Source organism: Pipistrellus kuhlii, unplaced genomic scaffold (assembly GCF_014108245.1).
Source record: "Pipistrellus kuhlii isolate mPipKuh1 unplaced genomic scaffold, mPipKuh1.p scaffold_m20_p_5, whole genome shotgun sequence".
Lineage (NCBI taxonomy): Eukaryota > Metazoa > Chordata > Mammalia > Chiroptera > Vespertilionidae > Pipistrellus > Pipistrellus kuhlii.
Window position 1 is genome coordinate 81,113,661 of NW_023425551.1, and position 13,402 is coordinate 81,127,062.

At 48.3% G+C, this 13,402-nt stretch overlaps 1 protein-coding gene across 6 annotated transcripts; it reads left to right on the forward strand.

The window, feature by feature from the left end:
* The first annotated feature begins 1,087 nt into the window (after nucleotides 1-1,087).
* Nucleotides 1,088-12,675, forward strand: LOC118706118 (40S ribosomal protein S10). 6 transcript variants are annotated; one of them, XM_036415326.2, is made up of 8 exons: nucleotides 1,108-1,113; nucleotides 1,376-1,381; nucleotides 6,797-6,946; nucleotides 7,146-7,317; nucleotides 8,169-8,183; nucleotides 8,776-8,853; nucleotides 11,580-11,635; nucleotides 12,588-12,675. In XM_036415326.2, the coding sequence occupies exons 3-8, from the start codon at nucleotides 6,797-6,799 to the stop codon at nucleotides 12,627-12,629; spliced, it is 513 nt and encodes a 170-aa protein (XP_036271219.1). In that variant the 5' UTR covers nucleotides 1,108-1,113; nucleotides 1,376-1,381; the 3' UTR covers nucleotides 12,630-12,675. The 6 variants fall into 6 exon arrangements, with proteins under 6 accessions (XP_036271224.1, XP_036271219.1, XP_036271218.1 ...); XM_036415331.1 differs by lacking the exon at nucleotides 1,376-1,381 and having other exon boundaries at nucleotides 1,088-1,116; XM_036415325.2 differs by lacking the exons at nucleotides 1,108-1,113; nucleotides 1,376-1,381 and adding an exon at nucleotides 5,866-5,987.
* Nucleotides 12,676-13,402: the final 727 nt, after the last annotated feature.

Consider the following 13,402-nt stretch of genomic DNA (forward strand, 5'->3'; position numbering starts at 1 on the left):
ACCAGCGACAACCCATCAGTGCCCCCAACCCATCAGCGCACCTGGGTCATGGCCCTCCACTGGGGCCAGGCCCCCTCCACTGGGGCCGGGCACACCTCTCCTCTCTACAACTCCAGACCCGAGTGGAGGCAGGCCTGGGTAGCCCCCCAGGGTCAGACCACACCCCCCCCCCACACACACACACAGCAGCAGTGCCTTCTTCACAGCAGAAGTGCACTGAACCTCGCAAGGGAGCGGGGGAGGGGGCACTGCTAAACCTGGCCTCCTAGCCTGCCTGGCTCCGCCCTGGCCCACCCCCTGACTCGGTCCTCCAACACCACCACCACCACCCCCTCCCCACCGCTCCAGGAGATTGGAGCCCCGCCCTGAGCAGGTACAGCTGAGAAACAGCCATGTACAACTTAAAGAATGGCACCAAGATAGAGAGGTTTAACAGTTACTCCCCCTTTGGCCTCACCGCCCCCCTTGTCCCCCTAGCGCACCCCCCACCAGCACCTCCAGGGAACACCACCGCTACAGGGCTGCTGGCCAGAGCCCGCCCCTCCAAGGCCTGCAGAACCCTCTGCAAAGCTTCCATAGCTACAGTCCCAGGAAACAATCAGGCCCTCCTCCCTAATCAGCCCCTGCCACCTGCGAGGGTACCCTTGGGCTTAAAAATAACAACCCCTTTCCATTTAGACATCACTTACCTGATGGGACATTTCTAGGTTCATCGGCTCAGAACCTCCTCATGACAACCCAGAGAGGGAGGCGGAGAAGAGATTACAGTTCCCGTGGTGTATGTGTAAGTATTCAGAAATGAAGCTCAGAGAGGAAAGGTGTCAAGCCCAGTTGTTCCCAAGGGGCAGCCCAGGAGGGCAATTTGATTTTAAGTGAGGGCAATTCGAGAATGAGGTAACAGTGAATTTTTTGCATTTCTATAGTTCTAGGGGGCCTCATCTACAGCGTATCCTATATAATAAAAGGCTAATATGCAAATGACCAAATGGTGGAATGACCTGTCACTATGATGTGCACTCAACACAGGAGCTGCCCCCTGGTGGTCAGTGTGGTCCCACAGGGGGAGTGCCACTCAGCCAGAAGCCAGACTCATAGCTGGCAGGCACAGCAGCTGTGGTGGGAGCCTCTCCCGCCTCTGTGGCAGTGCTAAGGATGTCCGAGTGACGGCTTAGGCCCACTAAGCCGTCAGTCAAACATCCCCCCATTGCTCCCAGATTGCAAGAGGGCTCAGGCCAGGCTGAGGGACACCCCCCAAGTGCATGAATTCATGCACCAGGCCTCTAGTTATCAAGTACAAGTATAATAATTCAGGAAGATAATCACAGCAGCTCCAGGTAGTGAGGTCGGAGGAGCGCCCCCAGTGGCAGGCCAACAGGTGGCAGTCACTGAGAGAGAGGTGGCCCATGGCATGGCCTGCCCATGCGGAGGGGGTGGTCTGGCTCCATTTGGAGGAGAAATCACACCCTCAGCCCCATGGCGCCCCATGTGGGGGCTGTGTGTGTGTCCAGGAATATATCAGCAGACACCTACCTACTCACCATACTCTCATGTGCTGTGGGAACTAAAATGAGAACTCACAGCACAGATGGCTCTTTGAGGAGATTTCTGTGGGAGTGGGCGGAGGGAGCATGCTGCAGGCCTGGAAGCTATTCCAGACGCTGCTGGGGGAGAAGTGGGGGGAGGTGGGGAGAGGTGGGGGGTGAGCTCCTTGCTGTTGAGGAATGTCTGGTTTCCTGTTTTACAGCCTGGGCATCACCCTCCCCACTGCTTCCAGGGCCTCCGAGACAGGCCATGGTGCTGGCCACAGGCCACACTGCTCCCAGGGCTCCCTCCTTTCCTGCTGTGACACAGACTGTCTTAAAGGTTCTGGAACCTCGAAGGGAAAGGAACCGCAACCAGGAAGTCTGCACCAGCCACAGATGCCTGAGTCCCAGCCCGGGGCCTGGCCCTGACTTCCCCCGGGGAGAGGGCAGGCTCCGCAGTCAGCCGTGTTAGAGTCCCCTGATGGAACGGGGGCTCTCAGTGGCTTCCTGAGAACGGAGCAGCAGCCCACCTAGGAAACAGAAGACACTCTGAAGGGTGGTGCAAAATGGAAGGCTTTTATAGACGCAAAGAGGGCGGGACTAAGGAGTTAAACGTGGATTGTTTCAGACCAGGACGCCTTCCTTCCCTTAGGGGAGGGCAGGAGTTTTACCTGGAAGATTACCTCACTAATGCGGATCAGGAAGTTCGAAACTGGCTTAAAATGTCACTCCTAGAGAGGCTGAAACTGCAAATAGGTATTAAATCTAGTTTTAGGGGAGGGGGAGGGGGTCAATGAGGGAAAATAAGGGGGACATTTGTCATACTTTCAACAATAAAGGTAATTTTTTTTTTTTTAATTTAGGTTTGGCCTGGTCGGCATGGCTCAGGAGTTGATCGCTGACCTCTGAATTAGGAGGTCCCAGTTTTATTCCCAGTCAGGACTCATTCCCCAGTGTGGGGCATGCAGGAGGCAGCTAATCAATGATTCTTTCTCATCGTGGATGTTTCTCTTTCTCTCTCTCTCCATCTCCTATCCTCTCTGAAATAAAAAATATTTTTTAAAATCTGGTTTTGGTATCATGGGCTTTTAGCACGTGTGAAGTCATTTTTGGCCTGTGGTTCTCTCTTTATTGTTTATTTATTTGTTTGTTTTTGTTGTTGTTTCAGGTTTTTTTTAAAGTCTTTTTCTTAATCCTCTTTTTCAATGGATATTTTTTCCACTGATTTTTTTTTTTTAAGTGAGAGAGAAATATCGCCGTGAGACAGACACATGGGTAGGTTGCCTCCCACTTATGCTCCAACGGGGGCCGGGAACTGAACCTGCAGCCTAGGCACGCTTGGGCTGATGCTCTAACACTGAGCAACACCAGCCAGGCCGTGATTCTCTCTTGAGCAGTGGTTCTCAACAATGGCTGCCCAATATCCATGTCCACCAGAAGGCATGTTAAAATGTTCCTTGCAGCTTTATTTATAATGAAGAAATAACTTTATTACCCTAGAAATAACTTAGATGCCTATCAACTGATAAATAGATTGAGGTATATCTATACAGTGGAGTACCACTCAGCAATACAAAGTAGCAAAGAGTCCGGCTGGTGTAGCTCAGTGGTCAAGCATTGACCCAAGAACCAAGAGATCACTGGTTTAATTTCCAGTCAGGGTCCATGCCTGGGTTGCAGTAGGGGACATGCAGGAGGCAGCCGATCAATGATGTTTCTTTTTCATTGATGTTTCTATCTATCTCTCTACCTTCTTCTCTCCCTAAAAATCAATAAGAACATATGTTGTTGTTTTTTTAAATATATAATATATTTTATTGATTTTTTTACAGAGAGGAAGAGAGAGGTATAGAAAGTTAGAAACATCGATGAGAATCATCGATCAGCTGCCTCTTGCACACCCCCTACTGGGGATGTGCCAGCAACCAAATTACATTACCACTGAGCCAAACCGGTTTCGGCAGAACATATGCTTTTTTAAAGTAGCAAAGAATTGATGCCTATGACATGGATTTTCACAGACCTAATTATGGAGAAGAGAGGTGAGGGGGTAAGAGGGGCAGGGGGAATAGCCAGACGCAAACACACCAGCGAGCGTATATCCTCTCTCTTGATCTGGAGGGTAGTTCACAAGGACTTACATAAACACCCGTGAAAACACATAGAGTTGTAATTTTAAGATACTTGCACTTTAGTGCATGTTTATTACATGCAGTATTATATGTATATCAAGAAAAATTAAAAAATAGAATACCTGGGCCTTAGCCAGCTTTGGTCAGTGGATATAGCATCGGCCTGAGGACTAAAGGGTTCCAGGTTCGATTCTGGTCAAGGGCACATACCTGTGTTGTGGGCTCCATCTCCAGCAGGAGGCAGTCGATCAATGGTTCTCATTATTGATGTTTCTGTCTCTCTCTCCCTCTCTCTTTCTCTCTGAAATCAACAAAAAGAAAAGAATGAAAAAAAAAAAAAAAAAAGTAGAATGCCTGGGCCTCACCCCCAGAATGCCTGCCTTAATGGATCTTGGGTGAGGCCTAGACGAATGGACGTTTAAAAGCCTCCAAGGGATTCTAATGAGCAGCAGAGATGAGACCAAACCCAGGAGAGCGGAAGCCTCTCACCGGGTTCTGGCCCAGCAGGAAAACCCTGAGGGGCAGAGGAGGCAGCGGGGGGCGCAGGCTCTGCAGTCACAGCCCAGGTCCTCATTTCTTACCTCAGTGACCTTGGGCAAGCTCATCTATTTCTCTAAGCATAAATGTTTGTTTGTTTGTTTGTTTGTGTGTGTGTGTGTGTGTGTGTGAGTAACACATGGCAGGTGATAAACCGATATTTCATGCACAATATAGGGTGGAAGTGATAAAAACGAGGCTGATCTTTATAAAGGTAATCTCTTTACAACAGACATCTGATCCTGTCACTACTGCTGAAATCTTTTTGTGGCTTTTCATTGCATTACACACACACACACACACACACACACACACACACACACATATATATATATATATATATATATATATATATATATATATTGATTTCAGAGAGGGAGAGAGGAGACATCAATGATGAAAGAGAATTGATTGGCTGCCTCCTGCAAGCTCTATACTGGGGATCAAGCCCGCAACCAGGCATGTGCCCTGACAGGGAATTGAACTGTGATCCCCTGGTTCTTAGGTTGACGCTCAACCACTGAGCCACGCCAGCTGGGTTTCATTGCACTTTGGATAAAATCCTAACTCCTTCCTGAGACCGCTGGCGTGTCTCAGTCGCCTCGTGGGCCTTGTCCGGGCCACGCTGGTTGCCTTTCATTTGGAGCCTCCCCTGAAGCTAGGCCTTTCCTCAGGGAGCTGTTCCCCCAGCCAGTTCGCAGCCCAGGCTTGGCTCCTCCATAGCTTTCAGCGGACAAGTCACCTCCTGCTCCCCATCACGCTCTGTCTCCACAAAAATATATTACAATACTATTTTTACGTTCTATGAAAATTTTTGTTGCTCCATATAGACCAAATTTTTAATCAAGAACTTCCCCCCCACCCCCCAATCAATGGTGTCCCGTTTTACCAATGTTAAAATCTGGTCCCCTTAATTTACTTGGGTGTATATGAGTTTGGAAGAATATATACAAAATGTTCATCGTGATTATTTTTGGTTGATAAGATTGTTTTTATTTTTATTTTTATTTTTAAAATAAATCTTATTGCTCAGATTATTACAATTATTTCTCCTTTTTCCCCTCATAGCTCCCTTCCACCTGGTCTCCACCCCACCCTCTGCCCTTATCCCCCACCCCATTGTCCTCATCATACGTGTACGATTTTAACCCAGTCTCTTTCTGCACCCCCACACCCCTTTCCCCCTGATAATTATCAATCCATTCCCTTTCTTTGCCCCTGATTCTATTATATTCACCAGTTTATTCTGTTACTCAGATTTTTAATTCACTAGATCTTCTTTCTCTTCTTAAATAATACCTTTCAGCATTTCATATAATACTGGTTTGGTGGTGATGAGCTCCTTTGACTTTTTCTTATCTGTGAAGCTCTTTATCTGCCCTTCAATTCTGAATATCAGCTTTGCTGGATACAGTAATCTTGGTTGTGATAGGATTATTTTTAATAAGTCTTTTATTATTATTATTTTGCATGTTCTCTCTTTTCCTGCTCAAAGTGCATGCCTTACTTGCATGATATTAAATTGGATTATTGCTGGGAATAAAATAGCGTGTTTCAAAGGAGCCTGCCCAAGCAGAAAACGGACCATTTCCTGACAAACCACGTAGGCTCCCGGCGGAGTTGTCAGGGTTTGCAGCTGCCGAGCCGCCAGCCTCTCAGGCACCGTCGAGGCCACCCCAGGCTGTGCGCGGGTCCTGACCGGTGGGCGGGGCACGCCGGCCCGGAAGAGACGTCGCGCAGCGCCGCGCATGCCCTTTCCTTTCTAGCTCGGTCCCGGGACGCAGCAGCCGCCGAGGTGAGTTCCTGTGGAGTGCAGGCTCCTATCGGCCTCCATCCTGGCCTTGTCGCCGCCGTAGTCGTTGCTCTTCCCCGGAGTTGGGGCGAGGGGACCCCTATCCCACTGCACGCTCGCTCATTTCTGAGTAGTGAGAGGTCAGGGGCACACTCGGGGGCGGGGGGGGGGGGGGTAGTGGGACGCTGTTCGCGGAGGTCGGCGTCCCGATGGCGGAGGGCCGAGGAGGGAAGGATGAAGCCCTTGCGTGGCGGTGTCTGTGGGCGAGGCTAGGAGGACTGTACCCCGCTTGCACACTTCCTTTGGGGAAGAACTCCTCACCCCGGTTGCCTCTTTGCTTGGCCCTGCGACTCCAGTTTTGGGGGAGAGGAGTAGGAGATGAGGGTGCGAAGGCCTTAGCCCTTCGGTTGCGGGTCAGCGGCCCGTCGTGAGAAAAAGACGCTTCTCGCGTCCCTGAGGTACAGCCACGCCGCGCGCGCCTTGGCACAGTTGTTGATGGTCCCCAGATACTCATAGAATGCCGAGTCTGCGCCCCATTATTCCTTTATGGTTGTGAGTGAAAGTTTGAAGCGAATGTGTACCCCGTTTTGTTTTAATGCCTTGGTAACTTGTTTCTCACCTTAGTTGTTTTCGGGGCTGGAGGTGGGAGCTGGTAACTGGTGGCTGTCGATCTACAGTTTGAATCCCTCCTTCCTGCGTGTTTTGTGTGCGAGATTCCAGTCCATTGGACAGTGTGGTCGTTTGTGGGTCTTGAACTCTGTTCCTGACCCCTGGGCACATTGCTTAGAGGTGCTCTTACTTTCTTCCCGTAGATGTTGATGCCCAAGAAGAACCGGATCGCCATCTACGAGCTCCTCTTTAAGGAGGGGGTGATGGTGGCCAAGAAGGACGTGCACATGCCGAAGCACCCCGAGCTGGCAGACAAGAACGTGCCCAACCTCCACGTCATGAAGGCCATGCAGGTAGCCGGCCGGGAGGGGTTTTCCGGCTGCTCAAGGCAAATGCCGAGGAGAGGCCAGGACAGCCCGGGCTTCTCGCTGCCTTGACGGCCGTGAGATAGATGCACCTGAGAACTTGTCTACTGCGCAGCCCACCCTCCTCTGCACCCATTTCCATTCTAAGCCTCTGGTTAGGTCTCAACCCTGGTTTTCTGTCCTGCAGTCTCTCAAGTCCCGGGGCTACGTGAAGGAGCAGTTTGCTTGGAGACACTTCTACTGGTACCTGACCAACGAGGGCATCCAGTACCTCCGCGATTACCTCCACCTGCCCCCTGAGATAGTGCCCGCCACGCTGCGCCGCAGCCGGCCTGAGACTGGCCGCCCAAGGCCCAAAGGTATGGTGCCCATGTAAATGCCTCCAACGGCCTGCTCTGCACCAGCTCTTCCTGGGAGCCGTACATGGGAAACGGGGCGGGGGAGGGGGGGGGGTTGGGGAGCTGGGGATTCTTCCATTCTCTGGGTAGAGAGAATACGCAAAGGGGTCTTATAATCCACCATTGGTGTCAGCTCTAGAGGGCTCTGGCATGCAGGTCAAGTCCCGAAGCCTTTGTCCCTTAGGATGAGGCTTGTAATGGATCTGGACTCGGGCCCTCGGGTTATCCCAAGAGACGGCATTCACATAGAATGTTAGTCGGTGACCAGACCTGTGTGGTAGACCATTGAGTGACCTTTTCCGGAAAATCACCGTGTGAATGTTTATGCTTCATGTGTGGGTGTGGGGTGGGGGGCTCAAGGTCATGTTTTTGCCCGGGGTTGTGATTTCCTCTTTGCATTCTGAAAAACTTGTCACGAGAACTTTAAGCTTGGGTGACGATGGAGGTCCTACACACGATGGCCGTGGCTCCCAGGTTCCGCTGGAGACTCCATGGGGCTCAGGAATCTTGGTTTCACAGATGCTCCAAGGGGCCCTGGTGGCTGCGTGGGGCTGTGTATCTGGAGTGGAAGTCCTACACTGCATCTAGGAGCCCGTTGTCTGTGCCCTTTATTTTAGCCACTCACTTTAGGTTCACTTTTATGTCTTGTACATTAAAGAATTCCCGGCCAAGGGCATATGCCTGGGTTGTAGGTTCAATTCCCAGCTCCAGTCAGGGTGCATGTAGGACGCAACCAATGGATGTCTCTCTCACATTGAGATTTTTCCCTTTTCCTCCCCTTCCCTCCCTTCTACTCTCTAAAAATCAATAGAAAAAAATATCCTCAGGTAAGCCCCCCCCACACACCCCCAAAAAAAGTGTTTTAACTATATGGACTCTAAGGTAACTGGATAGAGAGAATACTAAATTAACCTTCAGTGTTTTTAAAGTGCCTTTTAAAATCTGTCTTAATGTATCCACAGCATAGAGGATGGGAGGGCGGGGACTGAAGGATTCTCGGTGGCAGCTTTATTTATATACTTCCTATTGGAGGTGGGGCTTTCCTCTGCGATGCCTCCTTTGTATGGGGAGTTTCCACTTCAGAGATGGATCAAGTTAAAAATGTTAGCTATTGGAAAGTTTGTAGAAATAGCTGAATTTCTGAATTTGCCAAGTAATTGGAAAGTGTGTTTGTATTGAAAAATAAAATAGAAAGCAATCCTTTTGCAGATGTGTGGCATTTCAATCTAGATGGGTTTTCCCAGGCCTTCAAGGAGCCACAATGTCAAGGACAAGTTTTTCTAGGTGTAGGAGTTCCTATTCCCACTAACTCGTTACAGTGACTAAGATGTTCTCAGGTGAGACTTGGAGAACAGTTCCAGGTTTCTTGGCCTGAAGGGAACCCATCGCCCATGTTCACCGTGTGGTTTACTTGTGTAGGTCTGGAGGGCGAGCGACCTGCAAGACTCACACGAGGGGAAGCCGACAGAGACACCTACAGACGGAGTGCTGTGCCCCGTGAGTAACGGTCGGCTGTGTGGGGGTGCGAGGGTAGAATCTGGATTCTCCGTCAGCCCTTGAAGATGCCAGAGAGACCAGAAAGTCTTGGTTTCATTCTCCGGCTGGGGTCCTTGGTGCTTCTTGCCTTACCCAGGGGTTTGATGGATAGGGATTGGGGGAAACATCCTTTGAGTGAGGGACCGACTTAGGTTGAAAACCTTTAACGAGAGCAAACTGAAAACTTTCAGCAAAGCAACATGGTTTTATGTTGTGGTTGTGTTCCTGTGTTGTAAACTCCTTAAAGGAAGGGTCCGCTCAAATTACCTTTGTTGTTTTCTTATTGCAAAAAATAGTGTAAAGTTTTGTTTTGTTATATTTTAAATATTTATTAAACTAATTAGGGTGACAGTGGTCAAATGAACATACAGGTTTCAGGTGTGGGTTTTTATGTTACAAGAAATGTATATTGCAGCGTGTACCCATCACCCAAAGTCAAATCTTCTGTCGCCTTATATTAGGACGTCTTTCTGTAAAATCTTGTTTTAAATAGCAAGTATTAGCATCGACTTGGAATAGCAGATGTTTGTTCATTCAATACATAACAAAAAGGCCCATCTCTCATTGAACTTGCATTTGAGTGATAGATGGAGAAGCAAAAATAAGTAACATAATATGTCCCAATGATGTGGATGCTACAGGAAAGTTAAAGTGTGTGTGTAATTTTCAATAATGTTGCAGAGTGAGATTTAAGCAAACACCAGATGGATGAGGGGGGGAGCCAGCCAGTGGCTACCTGGGGAAGGCATCTGGCTTGTCTGAATGACCGGACAGTTGGAGAATCTGATAAGGATGTGGGTCTTATGGTCTGTAGGCTGAGAGGACTTGGGATTTTACTCTTGGGTAGGATGGGGAGCTATTGGTGTTTGCAGAGGAGTGGTAGGAAGAATCACTGTCTTTGTTGCAGAAATAAAATTGAGTTAGAAAAACAAGGTATAAAAGGGAATATTTACTGACTTTTCACTCTTACCTGTCTCTAGTTGTAGTTCCTGATTAAATGAGCACTTGACCTGAATACCTTACAGCAGTGTTTCCCAAACTTCTCTCATGATGAGAATCATGTGGTGGAGTTGTTAAACTAGAATTTTTGGGAACATATAGATAAAATTGTATACTTAGTGCTCTTATACAATTTTACCTATATGTTCCCAGAAATTCTAGTTTAGCACTTCTTAGTTGGGATTCAGGAATCTGTAGTTTAACAACTCACCGGGTGATTCTCATCATGAGAGAAGTTTGGGAAACACTGCCTTACAGGATAGTAGTAATGAACTCCTCTGGCACACCTGCTCTCCGTTTAGAGAAAGTGGTTGCTCCTACAGAAGTCACACCACATGGGAAGTCAGTCAGGGAATGGTGCTCCAGGGGGTGTGATGGTTGGGACCAAGCCTCAGGGTGGGTCCTCAGGTTTAGGGGAGTGAGCATTTCAGGCAAGAGGTGAGCATGAACAAAGATATGGAGATGGAGAAGACACTGGCTTTACTGGTCAAAGGGGCAGGGGAGTGAGCAGGCAGGAGCCTGTGGTGGATGTGGTCTGAAGTGCGCCAAAGGGACCCCAATTTGTACAAGATTTTCTGAAACCATACTCACTGTTGACTCTGCAGCCCCACCCCTGCAGTGTGGACTATAAAATTTCCCAGTGACCACACTTAGAGCAAATGGAATGTTCATTTTTTAAGTTTTATTTTATTTATTTTTTAAAATATATATTTTATTTATTTTGTACAGAGAGGAAGGGAGAGAGAGAGAGAGAGTTAGAAACATCAATGAGAAAGAGTCATCAATCAGCTGCCTCTTGCACATCCCCTACTGGGGATATGCCCGTAACCAAGGTACATGCCCTTTACCGGAATCGAACCCGGGACCTTTCAGTCCACAGGCCGACGCTCTATCCATTGAGCCAAACGGTTTTGGCTAAATTTTATTTTTATTGTTAAAAGTATTATAATGGCTCAGTAGATGGAGTGTTGGCCTTTGGACTGAGGGGTCCCGGTTCAGTTTCAGTAAGGGCACATGCCCGGGTTGCAGGGTCGATCAGTAGAGGGCATGCATGAGACAGCCAATCAATGATTCTCATGACTGATGTTTCTGTCTCTCCTCCTTTCCTCTCTGAACTCAATGGAGGGGAAAGTATTAGTGTCCCCTCTTTCTGTCCCATCCCCCCCATTGACCTCCACCCCACTGAATTAATTTTTCAACCCAGATAAATATTAATGAGGTTTTACATGCTCTTAAGTCTTAAAACCTGATAAGTATTGTATACAAACCTCAATTTGGACTAGTGGCTGCTGGACAGGACAGCATGAGATCTTTCGTCTTGCTTCTTTCCCATGGTCATAATAAAGTTGTTTTATGCTTTTGAGGGCCATTGTGCTCTTTATCTTTTTAGTTCTTCCTTTATTGAGTTCCCTTTGTAAGCTAGGTGCTAATCTGAAGCATGTAGTGATGGGAAGTGGCAGTCAGGGCAGCCTTCCTGGAGGAGGCAATAAATAGTTTGGACTGTGTTTTGAAGGGTGACTTAAGGAAGGCTGCTCTGGGAGAGAGGGGGGGCAAAGTGGCTCAGAAGGTGTAGTTCACTTGTATGTCATGGGGTCTGTTTGCTGACTTCCCTGCAAGCTTGGGTTGGGTGACTTGTCTGCAGTAGATGGGACCATGTGATGAATCTGAACTGGTGTTTCTCGTTCCAGCTGGTGCTGACAAGAAAGCTGAGGCCGGGGCTGGGTCAGCAACCGAATTCCAGTTTGTGAGTATTCGTTCCCCCGTTTGTTCTCCATGAGCAGTCACTGTATGGCCTCAGCCCTGTGGGTCCCACCCCTCATCTCCCCCCAAACCCCCCCTCCCCCCCAAAAAATCACACAAATTCCAGATAAGGTTTTTACATTAAGACAGATGGAAATTTTTTTTTAATTGATTTTTTACAGAGAGGAAGGGAGAGATATAGAAAGCTAGAAATGTCGAGAGAGAAACATCGACCAGCTGCCTCTTGCACACTCCCTACTGGGGATGTGCCCGCAACCAATGTACATGCCCTTGCCCAGAATCGAACCTGGGACCTTTCAGTCCGCAGACCGACGCTCTACGACTGAGCCAAACCGGTTGCGGCTGGAAATTTTTTTAAATATATAGATTATTGCAATGAGTCTCACAAATCAATACTACATGTAGCATAGTGGTCTTTTCTATTTCTTTTATAATGACCGTAATCCCTTTAGTTTCACAAACGAAATGTAAGGTTGAGAATCTATCACTGGAGATTAAGAGGGCTCTGGAACCAAATCCTCTATTTTCCTTAAGAAGTGTGATCTGTGTCCCAGTTTCTCCCCTATAAAATAGAGTGATGATTGTAGCTATCTCAAGATGGTTGTGAGATTAGGTAATCCAGGTCAGGTGCTTGTGTGGGGGCTGGGCTATCACTGGAGCAGCAGCTGCCCTGTAGCACAGTGAAAAAAAAAGGGATGGTGGTGGCAGACACAAGATCTTGTCCCGTACTATGGCTTCTATGTGTGTGTATGTGAGCACACTCTTTATGGTTGTCCATTCCCATTTTACAAATGAGGAAACAGCCTGAAAAGTGAATGTGGCCCTACCGCCAATAGGGCAAGGCTGGGGCTTAGGACTGCACTCTCTTTGGGATGGTGCAGAGGCCTGCTGTTCCGGCTTACTGCTAACGCAGTGTCCTGTGCTTTCTCTTACAGAGAGGCGGATTTGGTCGTGGACGTGGTCAGCCACCTCAGTAAAGTTGGACGGATTATTTTGTGTTGAATAAACTTGTGCTCAGAAAACCATGTTTTGTTTGAATTATGGAATGTAAATGGGCAAGACTGGATTGGTTTGGGGAGTTGTCTTATCCAGGGTGACGTCACTTGTTGCTGCAGGACTTGGCTTTGACTTGGCCTCTCTTTGTTCCAGCAGACACCTCCCTGCAGAGTCATGGCCAGTGTGGTTACCACTTTGGGAGGCTGTTAGAATGCGGGGCATCTTCACCAGACCAGCCATGCTGGCTCAGCTCCGTGTGGTGGGAAAGTTGCTATTTTGTTGGTCTTCGAACTGAGATTCTGTGCCTATTTGTGAATATCAAGTGCTGGGGAGGTGGGATGTAAGGAAAACCAGGGGAATACTGTTCTAAAATCCTTCAGAGTCTTGACTAACAGGCGGAAGAAACTACAGGCATGGTGTTCAGGTCTACAATTTACTAATCAACCTTAAAGGCTAAAGGATTTACATGTCAAAGAGTACAAGAGGGGGTGTATTGTCCAGTTTTCCTGGAGCCTTAGAGGTGACAGAAGGGTGTTGAGAATTTTCCCTTGGGGCCAAGCAGGGTTTTGGTACAGGTACCAGAGGGTTTGATGGAGCCCTGGCCAAGTGGCTCAGCGCATCACCTTGATTTGCCAAAGTTGTCATGCCGACCATAAAAGTCGGGGCATATAAAGAATTAACCAATGAAATGTAAGTGGAACAAAATGTGGCTCAGCACATCACCTTGATTTGCCAAAGTTGTGATGCCGACCAT

Coding starts and splice junctions, on each gene's coding strand:
- LOC118706118 (XM_036415331.1), top strand. CDS start 6,797: ATGTTGATGCCCAAGAAGAACCGGATCGCCATCTACGAGCTCCTCTTT. Junction 6,947..7,145: donor ACGTCATGAAGGCCATGCAG/GTAGCCGGCCGG, acceptor TCTGTCCTGCAG/TCTCTCAAGTCCCGGGGCTA. Junction 8,854..11,579: donor CAGACGGAGTGCTGTGCCCC/GTGAGTAACGGT, acceptor TTCTCGTTCCAG/CTGGTGCTGACAAGAAAGCT.